General features: G+C 60.7%; 6 protein-coding genes across 6 annotated transcripts; 3 read left to right on the top strand and 3 right to left on the bottom strand.

Moving 5' to 3' along the window:
• Nucleotides 1-223: 223 nt before the first annotated feature.
• SPBR_03551 (uncharacterized protein) lies at nt 224-613 on the bottom strand (the record flags this gene model as incomplete). The annotated part of the gene is made up of 1 exon (XM_040761842.1): nt 224-613. One exon carries the CDS (start codon nt 611-613, stop codon nt 224-226), a length of 390 nt encoding a protein of 129 aa, XP_040623058.1.
• Nucleotides 614-1,507: 894 nt separating this feature from the next.
• Nucleotides 1,508-2,423, top strand: SPBR_03521 (20S proteasome subunit alpha 6; the record flags this gene model as incomplete). Its single annotated transcript, XM_040761812.1, has 2 exons — nt 1,508-1,545; nt 1,640-2,423. 2 exons carry the CDS (start codon nt 1,508-1,510, stop codon nt 2,421-2,423), a joined length of 822 nt encoding a protein of 273 aa, XP_040623057.1.
• A 418-nt stretch (nt 2,424-2,841) lies between these two features.
• SPBR_03519 (lysine decarboxylase-like protein) lies at nt 2,842-3,834 on the bottom strand (the record flags this gene model as incomplete). The annotated part of the gene is made up of 2 exons (XM_040761810.1): nt 2,842-3,521; nt 3,594-3,834. The coding sequence occupies 2 exons, from the start codon at nt 3,832-3,834 to the stop codon at nt 2,842-2,844; spliced, it is 921 nt and encodes a 306-aa protein (XP_040623056.1).
• Nucleotides 3,835-5,610: 1,776 nt separating this feature from the next.
• SPBR_03442 (uncharacterized protein) lies at nt 5,611-7,742 on the top strand (the record flags this gene model as incomplete). The annotated part of the gene is made up of 2 exons (XM_040761733.1): nt 5,611-5,661; nt 5,742-7,742. The coding sequence occupies 2 exons, from the start codon at nt 5,611-5,613 to the stop codon at nt 7,740-7,742; spliced, it is 2,052 nt and encodes a 683-aa protein (XP_040623055.1).
• Nucleotides 7,743-9,035: 1,293 nt separating this feature from the next.
• On the top strand, nt 9,036-14,954 carry SPBR_03400 (ATPase subunit c domain protein; the record flags this gene model as incomplete). Its single annotated transcript, XM_040761691.1, has 1 exon — nt 9,036-14,954. One exon carries the CDS (start codon nt 9,036-9,038, stop codon nt 14,952-14,954), a length of 5,919 nt encoding a protein of 1,972 aa, XP_040623054.1.
• Nucleotides 14,955-15,283: 329 nt separating this feature from the next.
• Nucleotides 15,284-16,736, bottom strand: SPBR_03482 (short chain dehydrogenase reductase; the record flags this gene model as incomplete). Its single annotated transcript, XM_040761773.1, has 2 exons — nt 15,284-16,611; nt 16,667-16,736. The coding sequence occupies 2 exons, from the start codon at nt 16,734-16,736 to the stop codon at nt 15,284-15,286; spliced, it is 1,398 nt and encodes a 465-aa protein (XP_040623053.1).
• Between the last annotated feature and the right edge of the window lie 820 nt (nt 16,737-17,556).

Here is a 17,556-nt window from a genome sequence, read left to right as displayed (position 1 = left end):
AAAAATGAACGAAAGAATGTTTCAAGTATACACCGAGAAACACGCTCGCTTTGGAGGTGGTGGCCGCTGTCCGTAACGGAATGCACTCGGAGGTTCGCGGTAGAAGACTACGTAGTGGTTCCGCTCAGAGGAGCCTTGTGAGGACGTGGAGCATCCGTCATATGTCCTCTAGCTGGTCCTTGACGAATTCCTCGTCGCCACCTCGTCGTCACCCCGTCGTCGTTTAGAACTCCTGCTCCTCCTGGAAGAACATGCCGAAGCTGATAATGGTGCCGTAGATCAGCAGGCCGCCCACAATCGACATGGCCATTGCGCCCGTGCTGATCAGGCCCGCGTGCGCCAGCACCACCGGCAGCGCAATGCCCATCACCACAAAGAAGCCCGTGAAGAAGCGGCCGATGTCGAGGATGGCGGCGCCCGAGCTCTCGACAAAGTCGTCTGGGTTCGCACAGCGGCTGCAGATCCAGTTGGGCAGCGGCGCGATCACGTACGTCGCGACGACGAGCAGCGGGTAGTAGACATTGAAGAGGGCACAGGACAGGATGACCAGCAAGAAGCCGACGGCGAGGACAAAGGAGAGGGCAATAATCGTTTTGAGGCCGGCGGTTGTCATGTTGGAAGGTGGGCGAGTGGTGTTGGACGACAAAAGAGAGGGGATAGTATATCGAGTGGGCGTGAGAGCGTGTGAGAGTGTGCGAGAGCGTGTGAAAGACAACGACAAGTCGGGCAAGGCAACCTTGAAAGTCGTGATGCCGTTCGGGAGAGCCGGAGATCGTGGTGGCTGGGGGACGCCGTAGGGAGAGACCGGGCGCCGGAGGAACAATGCAAGCACAAGGGGTAGAATCGCAGAGTTGTATTTCGGACTGAGCTCGAGCAGTGGAAGCGTAGGGCGATCGTGGGGCGTGGGCGGCAATGGGGTGCAAAGTGGTGATGGTGGCAGGCGGCAAGATGACGATGGGGAAACAGGTCCGACGCAGAAACACTCGCACAGCGGGCATCAGTGGGCCTTGGGCGGTTGTGGCAGCCTTTCGCCCTGTTTCAGATTAGTCTATTTGGCAGGCGTATTCGTGGTATTGCCCTGAGTCGCACCTACCTTGCCTGAGGCCTGTTTTCATGGGCAACAGCCAAGTGTGGCGTAACAGTGGCTGTGCGCACGGCCCACTCTTAGCCAGGAGCTTGTACTGGCCTGCACCACAGCCCCGGCCAACCAGCAACAGCAAAGCACATACGAAAGCTCAAAGCTGCCTGCTTTCGCGCCTACAGCCAGTAGTACTACAATCGACTGAATTCCCATAACACCAAACCATCGCGACGACATTCTGCCTTCCACGACCCGCCATTTCTGACATCACTCTTTCTGAATTCGCATTTACGGACACGTCGACGCTCGACTAGCTTCGCATTGTCATAGAACCGCTCCCATCGACCGCCGCCTTGACTCGAGGCCGTTCTTATTTGACCCCGACTCACTTCCCTCCTCTCATCTCTGCTCTCCCTCGCCGCCACCATGTTCAGAAACAACTACGACAACGACTCGGTCACATTGTGCGTCTACGACTGATGCAATACCTTTGCACCCCCCCCCCCCCCCAACCGCCCCCATAGTCTACCGACACCTGCTGAAACTGACACTGTATAGCTCCCCACAAGGCCGGATATTCCAGGTCGAGTATGCCGCCGAGGCCGTCAAGCAGGGCTCCGTCGTGGTGGGCATTGTCAGCAAGACGCACGCCGTCCTGGTCGCCGTCAAGCGCAATGCCGAGGAGCTGTCGTCGTACCAGAAGAAGCTGTTCCCCGTCGACGAGCACGCCGGCATCGCCATTGCCGGCCTGACGTCGGATGCCCGCGTCCTCTCCAACTTTATGAAGCAGCAGTGTCTCGGCCACCGCCTGACGTACGGGACCTCCATGCCGGTGCGGACGCTCGTCGACATGATTGCCGAAAAGGCCCAGCTCAACACCCAGCACTACGGCCGCCGGCCCTATGGCGTGGGCCTGCTGGTGGCCGGCGTCGACGACCGCGGGCCGCACCTCTTTGAGTTCCAGCCCAGCGGCATGACCGACGAGATGGTGGCGTTTGCGATTGGCGCGCGCTCGCAAATGGCCCGCACGTACCTCGAGAAGAACATTGCCGCCTTCGCCGACAGCGGCCGCGAGGCCCTCGTGCAGCACGGCCTGCGCGCGCTCAAGGAGAGCCTGGTGCAGGACCGCGAGCTGACGGTCGACAACACGAGCGTGGGCATTGTCGGCTTTGTGCCGGCCGCCGCCTCGGCCACGGGCGCGCGCGAGGTGGAGCCGTTCACGGTGTACGACGGCCAGGACGTCAAGGCGTGGCTCGACGCGGCGGCAGACGACAAGGCAGAAGGCGACGACGCGCCGGCACCAAGCGGCGGGGCCGAAGGCGAGATGGAGGTGGACCAGTAGGGCAATACCGTCGCTCGCCCGGTCGGCGAGATTTGTGGAATACACTAAAGCGGAGGCGTCGATGCGGCAGAGCGACAGAGTGAGAACGAGCGAGAGGGAGCAGCGTGTGGACGATTCTCTTTTGACACACAAGCCACTTGTACTACTACAAACATACGACGCGCAAAACGTTCCCATAAAATGTGCCATACACGTGCTACGCAACAGCTAAACGTGTCACAAAAAAGACCTATATGACCCATATTACCTATATTTAATGTGTTGAAACTAGGGAGACAATAACGTCCAACACACGGTGTAGACCAAATAAAGACGCCGTTCAAAGTCGACATAGGAAGAAGCGCTATTCAAGCATGCATAAATTCGTGAGAGCGGCAAGAGACACCAGAGAGGCAGGAGAGACACACATGGGCGCCGTCTACTGCTTGTCCCACGACAGCTTCAGCACGGATGGCGCGACTTTGTAATCCCGCAGCGCCAGGATGGCGTCCTCGGCCGTCTTGGCCTCGACGATGATGCCCGCGTTGCCCTCCGAGATAAAGCCCTCGTCGACGCTCGTGCGGATCCACGCAAAGAGCCCGTCGTAGAACCCGTTGATGTTGAGCACGCACACGCCCTTGTTGTGGATGCCCAGCTGGTTCCACGTCGACGTCTCCAGCAGCTCCTCAAACGTGCCGTAGCCGCCGCTCAGCGCAATGAAGCCGCTGCCGGGACCGGCTTGCAGCACCTCCTGGGCCATGATGCGCTTGCGCGTGTGCATGTCCTTGACCACGGTCGTCTTGCCAAAGACCTCCTCGGCGGGAATGGCCAGGCTGTCGGTGCCGTCGGTGCCATCGGTGCCGTCGGCGGCCTTGGCCTTGGACGCGCCATTGACCTCGCTCTTGGGCTCGCCGTTGGTGCTGTCGACGAGTTGCCGTGTGTCGCCGCCTTCTGCCTTGGCCTGGGCGGCGGCGGCGCGTGTGCGGGATGTGTAGTTGGGGTCCCGCTCGTACCGGACGAGAGCCTCAGGGATGATGCCGTGAACCGAGTCGGGGCCGGCCAGTGCGACCAGGGACCGGGCCAGCTCGCCCATCAGGCCGACCGTGCCGCCGCCGTATACTGAACGTCCGAAAGTTAGTGGGCCGGCTTCAAGCAAGTTCGAGAGACGGTCATGGGAAAGTCACGGCCTACCTAAGCCAATGTTGTTCTCGGCCATGACCCGAGCCAAGTCCCGCGCCGCCTGCATGTACACCGGGTTCTTGCCCGGGGACGAGCCACAGTACACGCAGATCTTGGTCTTCTTGGGGAGCGAAGGGTCGGCTACGTCGTCCACCGAAGTCACCTGTGACAGGTTCGAGTGCACAGTGGACGTTGCCGTCGGCGTCGACGTTCTGGACGCCGACGGCATGGGAGAGGCACCTCCGGACTCCATGGCGGGCGACAGCTGTCGATTGAGGGTAAGGGATAAGGGGGAAGCGAAGAGGGGTGGAGAGGGGGGTGGAATAGGAATGCTGTTGTCGATGCTGTAGACGTAGGCGCGACAGAAGACGAGAACAAAGGGTGACAATCTCTGTAATGTAAAGAAAATAATGCAAAGAAAATAATACGAGCCGAAAGGAGCAAATATCAATTCCAGGCAGGAGCAGAAACAGTGCCAAACACAAGACGGAAGGAGCTGATGGCTGGTGTTATAAATGGCAAGTTACAGAAGCTCGTTGATGCACTGGCTCACCAAGCAAAAGGCCGATCGTAAGCGGGAGCCAATCACAGAGCCACGCGAGACGGTCCTCAGGTGCATTGGGGGAAGGACCAAGACAGGGCGATGACGGCGCCACGGCAGGAACGGCGAATGACTCGAATGACTCGAATTGGGGCGCTATGCGCCGAAAACAGCAAGAGCGGGTGGGGCGGGCGATTCGTTGACGTGCCATAAAGGTATTTCTGAGAATTGTTCGAGATGTCTTCACTTTCAGAGATGGAGAAAGCCAGCAGCGGACTTTAAATCAGGTGTTTACTGCTGACAATGATCTTGCCATTTGTTGTAGCCGTTACGGTAAAGAATGCTGGATGGCTGTTATGACCAAGATGCGAAACGTGCTCGTTGTGACGCCGCGTTGACTGAGTCACCAATTCGTATCTGTTTATCTTCTCACTTTGTCTTTATGGCCTCGTATCTCCCCATGGCCAACGCTTCAGCTGTCGGTCAGGGCAGCCACACAGCCAGGAGCACGTATGCGGTGCGCAAGTGCGCATATACGCTGGCAGGCGGAGACATGCGCTCGTGACCTCGACAGCCCCAAACGGCGTCCGTAATGCACGCACGGAAGGGACAGCTGATGCTCGGTGATCCGCCAAGACAGGGCTGCCTTCCGTCGAGCAGCATCCGACACCCATGGCCCAGAAACAGCGATGCAGATGAGATGCAACACTCCATCGATCCTTGCTCGATGCCAAGGTGGTGTTGACCAAAGCGTCTCCGGCCCATAATGCACCTTACTCAGTACCGTGTAGACGAGCACGCGACCTGGCATCGGGTCGCACAAACCCTGCTTGCTGGTGTAGGTATGTTGTGCATTGGAAGAGGCAAACACAACATGGGAACCGTACGTCGTGATAGTCGCTGTCAGTCGCTGTCAGCTGCTGTCAGTTGCTGCCACTCTTGGCCTGTAAGTGCGCTGCAAGGGCCTGAGCTTCAGCGCATATGCATCTTTACGTAATGCTGGTCGTGCACCCAGCGAGGGTCGTTGCTTCCCGCCGTGCGCCCAGCCGCGGCGTTGATTCGCCACCGAAGCTTCCGATTTAGGCAAGCCCACACCCACGCAACAGGCCTAGACGGAAGTCGTCATTGAGGCCTCGCTGCACAGCAAAGACGAAGACGGCAAGCACGACGCGCTAGCAGACCCCATCCATAGCGTTCCATTGCGCGACAGCACCCAAGACGGCAATTTGCAGCAAGCACGTTGCTTCGCCCATTCCAATCCCCCGTTCTAACAAATTGGCTTCCACTCTCCGTTCGCAACGAGCAACGTGCAACCGTGCCACATCTGACCTTTGCGGAGCGCAACACTAGCAGGCCGTTCCATTCGACGTAGCTTGTGTGCCTTGTGTCTCTTGCGTGCCCAGTCGTCGAGAGTCGACGCTCTACCCCTGACCTCCAAGTCGCCGGACTTTTTGATTCTTCGACGCTTCGACGATTCGACACATCGCCATGCCGGAGGGAAACGCAGCTGCGGCCGCCGGCCAGGAGGAGCCGCAAGGTGTACGTTGTCAACGGCTTGTCTCGGGGTCTGCAGTTTGTTCGAGGCGTGTGCTAACCCCCCTGTTGTCCCTCCCCAGCAGACCTCCATGATGTCACGCATGCTGCAGATGGGCGCCATGTACTTTGGCATGCAGCTGCTCATGAAGCAGTTCCTGCCCAAGCAAGACGCTGCCGCCACGACCGCGACCACCACGGACGCCAGCGGCAACGTGGTCAAGGTGCCCGTGTCGACGGGGGCCATCCCCGCCTACCACGCGCGCCCAGACCGTCTCGACGAGGGCGCTACGTACAACCCGACGCCGCAGCGTCTGGCCGCCATCTGGCCCGAGGACAGCAAGCTCGACATTGTCATTGCCGTGTCGCCAACACACCAGGCCCGGCCGCTCAACGCCGCCGACTCGGACCCCGTTGTGCTGTCGGAAAAGGCGTTTGGCCTCGGCGACTTCAAGGACAAGCGCTCCATCGACGCGACGATCCAGGTGCCCAAGCAGGTGCAGAACAACGGCACGCTTTGGGGCCACTTCTTCATCGGCCTCGCGGGCGCCGAGCTCGACCCGTACAGCCCCAGCTACGACCGCGCGGCCGCCTACTGCTTTGCGTTCCCGCTGACGCAGTACATTGTCAAGAAGAAGGCGTTCAAGACGCGCAACCTGCTGGCCGGCAAGGACGGGGCGGGCGGCGAGGGCGGCGAGGTGGAGGCGGAGGTCGAGGAGGACACCTCGCCCGGCCCCATCGTTGCCAGCTACTACCACCCCAACACGTCGCTCTCGTTCGTCCCGTCCAGCGGCATCATCGACTACCCCAACACGGCGCCGGCGATCCAGCAGTTTGTGCACCCCGAGGCCACGGGCGCGCGCGACGGGTCGGGGCAGAACTCGTGGTACTACCCCGTGCTCTTTGTCAACACGTTCTGGCAGCTCAAGACGCACATGACGCTGCTGAACGACACGGTGACCACGCTGCCCATGCACCTGGACCTCGGCAACCTCAACGACTGGCAGTTCAAGCTCATGGCCAGCATCGAGATGAGCGGCCGCGAGTCGGCGCGCCAGGCCGCGTGGGGCAACCAGCTGCCCGGCGGCGGCGACGGCACCGAGATTGAGATGGTCAAGGAGATTGTGCTGGACACGAACCCGTACCTGCTGGCCGTGACGGTCGTCGTGACGGTGGCGCACCTGATCCTCGAGATGCTAGCCTTTGGCTCGGACATCTCGCACTACCGCAAGAAGAAGGACAACGTCGGCATCTCGGTGCGCTCGATCCTGGCCAACGTGTTTATGCAGACGGTCATCTTCCTGTACCTCATCGACAACTCGCAAAACACGTCGTGGATGATTCTGGGCTCGCAGGGCGTTGGCATTGTGATTGAGCTGTGGAAGATTACGACGGTCGTCGACGTGCGCGTGCGCGACGCGCCGCCGGGCTCGCTGCTGCCGTACCGCATCGCCTTTGAGGACAAGCACAAGCTCACGGAGACCGAGGAGAAGACCAAGGAGTACGACGAGATCGCCTTCAAGTACATGTACGTGGCGGCCGTGCCGCTGCTGCTGGCCTACGCCGTCTACTCGCTCGTCTACGACACCCACAAGTCGTGGTACAGCTACGTGATTGCGACGCTCGTCGGCTCCGTCTACGCCTACGGCTTCTTGATGATGGTCCCGTCGCTCTACATCAACTACCGCCTCAAGAGCGTCGCCCACATGCCCGGCAAGGCCATGATGTACAAGTTTGTCAACACCTTCATTGACGACCTCTTTGCCTTCACCATCAAGATGCCCTTCCTGCACCGCCTGGCCACCTTCCGCGACGACATCATCTTCTTCATCTACCTCTACCAGCGCTGGGCGTACCGCGTCGACTACACGCGCGTCAACGAGTTTGGCCAGGGCGGCGACGACGGGGACGCGGCCGAGGCCGAGGCCGAGGCCGAGACCACGACGACGGCCCCGCCGCCCAAGCTGGTGACAGCCGCTGACAAGAAGACGGGGACGGAGACGGCGGCCCTCCCTGCAGCCGAGGCGTCTGCAAAGACGTCCGGCACGGATGCCAAGGCTGGCAGTGCCACGAAGAAGCGGAAATAAAGTCGACTCTGGGGAAAGAAGGTAGGGGGGGGGACTGGCCAGGACGGAGGATGGAAGAACACGGCCGGGGTTGCAAACGTTCTAATGCGGTGGACATGACAAGTTCCGTGCATCGTTCGGTTTTGTCTCATTTGCGCACTTTCCTACCTGACTATACTCTTTGTCGATACAGACATGCATAACAGGTAGAACCAGGGTCACTCGAGGATTTGTAGGATACGTACGAAACGACTTGATAGACCATCGGCCACGTACGAAGGCCTCGCCATATATGGAAACAAAGGTCATAGACGAGAGAAGGCGCAGTTTAGGCGCCGTAGGGTAGACAGTCTCAGAATACCAAGCATACCCACTGGAATAAAGACTACGTATCTTGCAGCTTTCGGTATGGCCCCAAAAGAGGCCAAGATGCAACCCAAAGACCCTCGGGTCCCTGTATTCGCGGCCCTTTAGCGCCAAAGGCCCTAGCCGCAACCTTCGCCGCTCAAACTGCAGGTGGTGTGTGCCTCACGGCTCAGGGCTGGTCACACAGTGGCGGACGATTGGCGCCTGGTCAGTCACCGCCTGTTGCGCCTTCCCAGTGCTGAATACTACGGCGTTAGCGCTGAGGGTATTAGTGTGGCTCGAGTGGGCTGCGGTTTCCCGTTGGTAATTACACCACTGGGTCATGCTTTCCCGCCTGGGACGCGTTGCTGCGTCGCACTTGCCGCCCATGATGTAGGACGCGGTTGCCTTCGTAGCGATACGATGATACAGTGGCCTGTCCTGGTGGCCAACTTCGCTTTCCTCCTTTCCTCTTCACCTTTTGCTTCTGCATCTGAAAAGGATCATCACAAAAACCGCCCCTTTCAGCAATACGTGGCCCACGAGGCAGCCTTGCCGTCCCTGTCCATCTCTTTCACCTGGCGTTTTGTGCCGTTTTCGTCTTGTGCAACCAGTCCCTTGCTTCTATATATTCACTTCGGCTGGCCTTCCATCTGCTTTCATCGCCCACCTCGTTAGACGTTTCCAGTATTGTCTTTCAGATACCCAAAACTCTCACACTTTTATTAGACTCATCAAAGACCCCAGACTCTTAGACGTTTATTAGACCCGTTACAGCGTCTCTCGTTTTATCGACAACATCCCCTCGAACGGAGCTCTCCTCGGCCTCTGACATCCCGTGTCTCACATCCAAAGACCACGACCATGTCCCTCTAACCTTGCGAGAATCACCATAAAACACATCGAAATATACAGTCGGGCCCGAGAGACCGGACTCGTCCCGCCACTTTTCAACCCGTCCTGCCCGCCATGGACTACACAAAGCTGCGGGCCGCCGCCCTCCGCGACGGCGAGGACGAGGAAGCCGTCACCGTCGACACGCGCGCCCTCATCGACAAGGTGCTGGCCCGCTACTCGGGCGAGTGGACGACGCTGCGTGAGCTGATCCAAAACGCTGCCGACGCCCAGGCCACGACCGTCAAGATCAAGTGGGAGACCACGCCCTCCACGTCTGTGCCGCTGCCTCTGCATGCGGGCGCCGCCAGCAACCCGAATGCCCTGCTGCGCCATACCGTCCTGCATCATACGTTGCGGCGGCTGCTCGTCGAGAACGACGGCCAGGCTTTTACAAAGACCGACTGGGCCCGCCTGAAGCGCATCGCCGAGGGCAACCCGGACGAGACCAAGATCGGTGCGTTTGGCGTGGGCTTCTACAGCGTCTTTGCCGACTGCGAGGAGCCCTTCGTCCGCTCCGGCCGCGAGGCCATGGCCTTCTACTGGAAAGGCAACGCCCTCTTCACACGCAAGATGGCCGTGCCAGACGACGCCGTCGCGCCCGACCAGGCCGGCAAGACCACCTTTGTGCTCGACTACCGCAACGCCACCACGGCGCTGCCCAATCTGCTGTCCGTCAGCCAGTTCCTCGCCACCTCTCTGACCTTTGTCGCCCTCCAGCGCATTGAGTTCTGGGTCGACGAATGGAAGATTCTGGATCTGCACAAGAAGCTGTCACCAAGCGTCGCCGTGTCCATCCCGCGCAACCTCGATGTACGCACCAAGGAAGGCCTGATGACCGTGGCCGGTGTCGACCGCTCCAGCGCCCAGATCGATGCTCAATACATGCACGCCGTAGCCTGGAAGCCGTCCGCCGCTGCGAACGGCTCGGCGTCTGCTTCTGGTTCCACGTCGGGCGGCAGCAACCCGTCCGGCAGCAGCAAATCAACCGACACCTACGGCATGTCTGCGGGCGACATGCCGTCCCTCCGCAGCTTCTTCTCGCGGCTGACGGGCTCGTCGTCCTCGTCTTCCGCTCAGAAGGAGGCTCGCAACAAGGCCGCGCGCGAGGAAAAAGTCGCCCAGGATGCCCTGCTAGAAAACCTCACCGGCACAGGCCGCGCCAGCATCTTCTTGCGTGTCACGTCGGCATCGGTCAAGACCAACGTGTCTGCCAACTTTGCTACAGAGCTGGAGCGCGCTACAAAGAAGCCCCCACCCAAGACAACCAAGATGGCCATTCTGACGTCAACCTACGACGATGTCTTGGCGTCTGAGGAAGCCATCAAGGCCGTGGGCGCGATGACGACAGCGTCAGCTGCAGCAGCAGCTTCTTCTTCTGTTTCAGCTTCAGCGGCAGCTACAGCTACGACAGCTCCGGCGACGGCGAAGCCGGGAAGGTTGTCACACAAAAAGACGCCGTCAACCGCCGGTGCTCTGCCGCCTCCGCCAGACTATACGCCGGCCATTCCCCCCGCAGACATCTTTGCCTCGGTCCTGCCGAGCAAGAAGCCGGGCGGCCGCATTTTCATTGGTTTCCCGACCATGCAGACGACCGGTGGCGGCATGCACGTCTCGGCCCCATCGCTGATTCCAACCGTGGAGCGCGAGGCCATTGACCTCAACGCCCGCTGGGTGCGCAACTGGAACATGGAGCTGCTCCGCGTGTCCGGCATCCTGGTGCGTCTGGCGTTCATCAACGAGATGGCGGACCTCGCCGTCAAGTTCCGCCAGTTTGTCGAGGCCAACCGCGCTGCCAAGGCGGCCCCTGGTACGGTGGCCGTAAACAGCAGCGTCGTGCCTGTGCCCACGGCCGATGAGGTCGCCCGATTTGTCCCCGAGGCCCTGCACGTGCTCAAGACGTACACCTTTAGTGACTCGACCCCGAGCGCCTATGTCGGCCAGATCATCGAGGAAGCCTTCTGGACGGCCTATGCGCTCCCGTCCCTGGACGTCTTCTCCAGCCGCGGCGTCCTTTCCACGGCCAAGGTGCGCATGAGCAACGTCGAGCTGAGCAGTTTTGTGGACGGCATCCCCGTCGTCGTGGAGCAGATGAAAGACGACCCGTTCATCAAGAAACTGCATGACTTTGGCATCATCCAGGACGCCACGTTGGACGACGTCAAGGCCGAGCTCGAGTCCAAGCCACTCAACCGTGACCAGCTCGTGCACTTCCTCAAATGGACCAGCACGCAAACCAGGAAGGGCGAGCTGAGCTTTATAGACATTCAGAAGCTGTTGGGCGCGGCGGTTGCGAATGTCGTCGATGAGACAACCGGCAGCTCGACTATCCTCGAGCTGCACAGAATCAAGCACTTTCTCATTGGCAACAAGATCCCGGCCAATCTGCCCATCCCACCCAACACCCTTCCACTCTCCATCACCAACTCCATCGCAACGACGCAGCTGCAGGCGCTGGGCTGGAGTGCGCTGGACATCTTGCCGTGGGTGGAATACCTCGTGGCGTCCCGGGTGCAGCTCGGCGCAGAGTGCAACCTGACGGCTGATCCCAACTTTGCCGCACAGGTTCTTCTTGTCGTCTCCAAAAACTGGGACAACACCAGCTTGTCAAGCAAGTCGAGCATAGTATCCCTGCTCCAGGAACACACCACAATGCCCACCCGCACGGGCATGCGGAAACCTGAAGAGGCCTTCTTCCCGTCCGTCAAACTGTTTGATGATCTGCCTGTTGTGGCGCCCAACTGCCAGCACCTCAAGGACAAGTTCTTGCAGCAGCTTGGCGTCCGCAAGACCATCGATCTCGACACCATCTTCACGCGCCTGCTCAGCCAGCCGACCCCCTCCGTGCCCAGCACCGCCACCACGTCTACTGCTGGTGCCGCTGGCACGTCGGAAAAGGCCGCTCTCGCTGCCCCAGCCAGGAAAAATTGGAGCCATGTCGAGCTGATCAAGTACCTCGCGTCCGTCCGCGGCGACATCCCTAGCAACGACATCAATAAGCTGCGCAAGACGGCATTTCTCCCGGCTGAGGCCGGCACAGATGGTCCAGGGTCGCAGTTGTCCGGTGCCACGCTGTACCGGCCTGACCAATTGTACGAGCCGTCCGCCGCCGTACGCGAGCTGGGCTTTCCCATCGTGCAGTGGCCCGATCAGCCCGGTAACTACTACCGCAAGTCCAGCGCCGAGGCCCAGTTCTTGACCGCACTGGGCCTGCGCCACCATCCAAATGCCAGCAACCTGGTTGAAAAAATGGCGTCACCCAGCCAGTCCCTGCGCGACAAGGCGCGCGCCTACTTTATTGAACACCACCAGACACACGGCTACGGAGCGTACAATGTTCGCGGCACGAACATGGCCATCATGCCCATCCAGGTCAGCGGCGGCAGCAGCAGCGAGAAACAGCCACAGGAAGTGCTTGTGGCGCCCTCGGCCTGCTACCAGAACGCCGACGCCGCCGTCCTCGGTTTCCCCATCCTACGCAAGGACTTGCAGCCACACGCCGCCAAATTCGGCGTTTACCTCAATCCGCCCATGGACGAGTGCGTCAAGCGGCTCCTGGCCAAGCCGCCGCGGTCAAAGGAAGATGCTGCCGTCGTCTTCAAGTACTTTGCGACCCGCCTTGCCGACTTGTCGGGCAACAGCCTCCAAATGCTGAAGAAGGGCGCTTTTGTACCCGTCGTTCGCAAGTCGAGCGTGACGGCGTCTTCGGCCCCCGTTCCGAACGCCAACGGATACCCAGACGATAAGAAGACACCTGCTGCTCGTGGGCAGTCGACCCAGACAACCATTGAACACGTCTCGCCCGAGTCCTGCTACCTAGGCTCGTCGGCCACATACGGCGACATCTTTGATTTTGTCGACTTTGGTGTCAACGGCAATGCGTTTCTGTTCAAGTGCGGCTCCAAGTCCGAGCCGACCAAAATCGAGATTGCCCACCTGGCGTGCAACGAGCCCGCGCGTCTCCTCAGCACAATGCAAACAACCGAGCGCTACTTGGCCCTGCTGCGCTCGCTCGCCGAAGAGCTGCCGCGGCTTATGAACGACCGGGAGCTGCTCCAAAAGATGCAAAGAGCGCCGTTTTTGCTCGCCTCGCGGGAGATCAGCCCCAGCCGCCCGAACCAGCAGAATGGCCAGGGGGCGTTCAGCACGTTGTTTTCTGCCCAGGACGCCGGCAACGACGACGGTGGCGACGACGACAGCGACGAGCCGCCCATTCGGCAGTACCAGCTGGCGTCGGCGGCCAACATCAGCATCCTGGACGACTACATTAGTTACCGTCTCTTCAAGGACAATCTCATGTGTGCGCCCGAGGAGGATGCCCTCGAAGCGTTCTACCTAGCGCTCGGCGCCCAGAAGCTGAGCCAGGTCGTTACGGAAGACATCCGCATCGGCGCCCACAGCCCCAGCCAAGCCGAGGCCGTCAAGCTCCGCTCCTTTGTTATCGAGCGGTCCAAGATTTTTTTGTACGAGTACCAAAAGTACCGCCACGATGCCATCAAGCACGACATCCGCTGGCTCGAGAAGAATTTGGCCGTCGAGATGGTCCAGTCCGTATCGTTGCGCCGGTCTCTGCGCCATAGCAACGAGACGCACACCGAGAAGCGGTCGGCCGCCAGCGCGCGCAGCAAGGGCTCGGGCTTTGTGCTCTACGTCGCGTCCAAATCCAGAGTCGACATGTACCAGGTCGGCCAGGCCATTTGCCAGCTGGTTCTGAGCCGGCCCAGCCAACAGGCCTACTTCTTCTTTGAGCCCTTCCTCAAGCTGGAGCTGCTCGACCTGCGCGCCCGCGGCTACAACGTCGACCGCATCCTGCGCCAGCGGGCGGCCGAGGCGCGAATTGCCGAAGAGGAGCGCCGCAAGGCGTTGGAGGCGGAGCAGGAGCGCATCCGGGCCGACGAGAAAGAATGGGCCGAGCGGTCGAAGCTAGCAGCAGCGGCCCAGTCGTCGCCGGACCGTAAGATGCCAGGTGGCTTTGCCGACGACGGCGACAATACGCCGGTGCATGATTTCCCACCTTCGAACCCGCAGTTGTTGCACCAGCAGCAGCAGAACGCCATCAAGAAGAGGGGCATCTTTTCGGGCCTGACGCGTCGCCTGGGTCTCGACAACAAGCAGGACCACGAGCACAGTTCTGACGATGGCGGCCACGCCGAGGACGAGCGGAGTGCGCGAGGCGGCAGTGAAAGTGCTGGAGGTCCAACCACCAGCACACAGCACGACAGCAACAACAACGAGGAGGGCCGCGTGACCAACCCGGCGGTCGTGCAGCAGAACATGCTGAACGCGATCCAAGCGACGCGGCCGTTTGGCTCGAACTCGCTGTATACGCCGCCCACGACCAACTTGGTCAAGGAGCAGGCGACGTACTGCGACAGCAACCATGCGCACGACCTGGCCATGGTCGCCCAGGCGCCGCGCGGCATGAACGTCTTCCTGGCCCGCGCGGTGACCCTGCCGGCGGCGGATTTCTTGGCGCAGAACCGAAGCGTCATTGCCACCTTTGAGGCGCTTCTGCGCGACGTCGCGGCCGTCTACGACCTGGCGCCCGACGCCGTGCAGATGTACTACGATGCCACGGGGCCCACGATCGCCTTCAACACGCGCGGCAGCATCTTTTGCAACCTGCGCTACTTTGTGCAGCTGCACGCCCGCAAGATGCAGGCGGCGGGCGACCGCGGTGCGCAGCAGGCGCGCGTGGACGCGACGGTGTGGTGGTGGGTGGTGCTGGCGCACGAGCTGGCGCACAACCTCGAACAGAGCCACAACGCGGTGCACAGCTACTACACCGAGACGTTTGTGCAGCAGTACTTCCACAAGATGACGGCGCGCGCTGCGTCATGGAACAACGCGCCGGCTCGCGACCTCGGGGCCGTTGCGGGTGCGTCGCGTCTCGTGTCCGCCAACGACGGCGGCGACGGCCCGTCGGCGCCTGCGCCGCCCTCATACGATCAGGCCACGTCTGCGAGCCAGCGTCCGTCGAACCTGATGGATTAGCACATCGCACATGTCTCGCACGCGTGTTTTACTATGATGACAAGTTTGGAGTTTAGGCGGTTTTTTATTTTCTTTCTGTGCGGATTTGGTTGCTTTCTTAGACTTGTCCGTAGAGGAGCATGTAGAGGGCGTTCGCATGTCGCCAGAATCTAGGCGAGAGATTTGATTTTATGTTTTGTTATTTTTGCCACTCCTTTGCAGTTCGATATACCGTTTTATAGAACTCTCCTCTTTTGTAGACAGGACGGTTTGACGTCGCTATTCAATGTTTTTTCGCATTTTCCGCTTCATAATTCGATGCAGCGATACCGCCGCTCGGGGTTGGTCGTTTATTCGAGGTCGGCTGCTAGCTGGGCCGCCGATTCGGCGGCGGCGGCGGCGGCCAGCTCCGCTGCACGGCCTTCGCGCGCCTCCTCCTTGAGCTCGCTGTCAAAGATGTCGACAGACAGGCTTGCCTCGACAAAGTCCTCCAGCTCTTCCGAGACCGTTTTGAGCTTGTCCGTCACCGAGGCACTGGCCTCGAAGCCCACAATGTGCCGCGTCGGCGGGTTTTCGTGGCCGCCAATGGCCGTCAGCGCGTGCACCGTCTCGAGTACAAGGCGGTCGAGCGCCGGGGCCGGCAGCCGCGGGTAGCGCACGGTGGGTGTGGAGGGTGCGGCGGATGCTGGTGCCGCTGTGGACGAGGGGGCTGACGCGGCCGATGCGACGGGCGACACGGCCGGTGGCGACGCTGTGGATGCGGCGGAAGCGGTGGTCGAGAAGCCGACGTTTTCGCCGTGCAAATCCAGCACGCGAGTGAGCAGGTCACGCACACTCGGCGTGGGCGCCTCGATCAAGTCGGCCGCCGGGGCCGTGCTGCCACCTGGGCCCTGGCTCTCGGCAGCCACGGCCGCTGCCGATGCGGCCGCCGCCGCAATTGCAGACGCCTCGGCGGCCGCCTCATACTCGGGCATGGACGGCGCAAAGGTGATCCGGTTGCTGAGGGTCTGCACCTCGGTATTCGGCTGCACCACGGTGACCTTGATGTTGAAGGGCGCAATCTCGTAGGCCAGCGAGTCGCAGTAGCCCTCGAGGGCCCAGGTCGCGGCGGTGTGGATGGGCATGCCGGGCATGCCAATGTGGCCGCCGATGCTCGACAGGACCACGACGTGGCCCGTCCGCTGGCTGCGCAGCTGCGGCAGCGCGGCCTTGATAAAGTTGACCTGCGAAAAGAAGACGGTCTCGAACTGGTCGCGCACAATGTTCTGGCCCAGCAGGTTGGGTGTCTTGCCGCCACCGCCACCGCCACCGCCGCCCACCTCCTCGACGGCGCCGACCACGGCCGCCGACGAGCAGCACAGCACAATGTCGATGCGGCCAAACACATGAACGGCCTCGGCGACGGCCGCGCCGCACTGGCCCATGAAGCGGCCGTCGCAGCGGATGCCGCGGATGCGGTCCTTCCAGCCCTCGCGGTCCTTGTAGCGGCCGGAGGCCGGATTGCGGCATTCGTCGGCGAGCTCGCGGAACTCGGCGCTGATGACTTCGTTGTCGAGATCGTGTGGCGGCAGACAGGCAACGACATAGTCACCGTGGGCCAGCAGCAAGCGCATAAGGCGAATGGCCAGCGGCGAGAGCGCCTGGGTGATGAACCAGGTGCGGGGCGAGTTGTGCGTCGCTGCTGCAGTTAGCGGAAGGGCTCGACAGACGTACTTGGAGGAGGCGACACTCACGGAAAGACGGTGGAGGGATGGCATGCGAGTGCCGGCTGGCGGCAGCCTCAGCGCTCTTGCGGTCCGCCATTGCAGGCGGCGGTCATCTCACGGTCATGGATGAGAGGAGGGCGAGGGAGCGACGTCGCTAGGAAACAAGCCGCGACCAGGTGAAATGATACAACGGAGAAGGGAAAAGGGAAAGGGCAAAAGGGGAAACGAAAGAAAATGGAGAGACAAAAGAAGGACGTGCAACTGTGCTGTATAAAGCCAAGTCTATCCAAGAGGAAGCGAGAACGAGGAGAACGGCCAATGAATGTTTCCGCCGTCGGGTGACGTGCAGGAGATCATGGAGGGTTGGCAATAAGCGGATGGTTAAGAGAGGGCCGGGGTGCGGTGGATGTTGTGGAGTTGGAACGATGCCGTCTGAGAGTGTTATATTGCAGAGCTCCAAAAAAGTGCGGAGAAACGTTTCTGATAGGGACCCCAACGTTGATTGGCCTGGGCCTGCCGTGGCAGATCAGATTTTGGAAACAACGACCCAGAGTCTCGGGGCTGTTTTAGGCAGTCGCGGCAATTGCAAGTCCCGAAGCCGAGACTCGACGGACGCAGGGCCACGGCATGCGGCAGGCAATGGTTCATGGTTGCTTTTGTGTGGCCATGCACAAGGCCATTGCAATCATATCAGTTACAGGCGCATCTCTCATGCAAACTGGAATTGGACGAGGTTGACAAGGCTGTGATACTGGCGTGCAGCCTTGTGGCCAAACGTTGTTGGTTACACAGCAGGCAGGAGCCATGCAGTCGCCAGCATCGTCCTTCCTTTTTACAACAAGTACCACTCGTCCTTTCCATGTCCGACCAGTCAAGTAATACGTCGCACGACGAAACGGCGTACGCTCTTTCCAAAT

Source organism: Sporothrix brasiliensis (assembly GCF_000820605.1).
Source record: "Sporothrix brasiliensis 5110 chromosome Unknown Cont13, whole genome shotgun sequence".
Taxonomy (NCBI): Eukaryota; Fungi; Ascomycota; class Sordariomycetes; order Ophiostomatales; family Ophiostomataceae; genus Sporothrix; species Sporothrix brasiliensis.
This window is presented reverse-complemented; position numbering and strand designations above follow the sequence as displayed.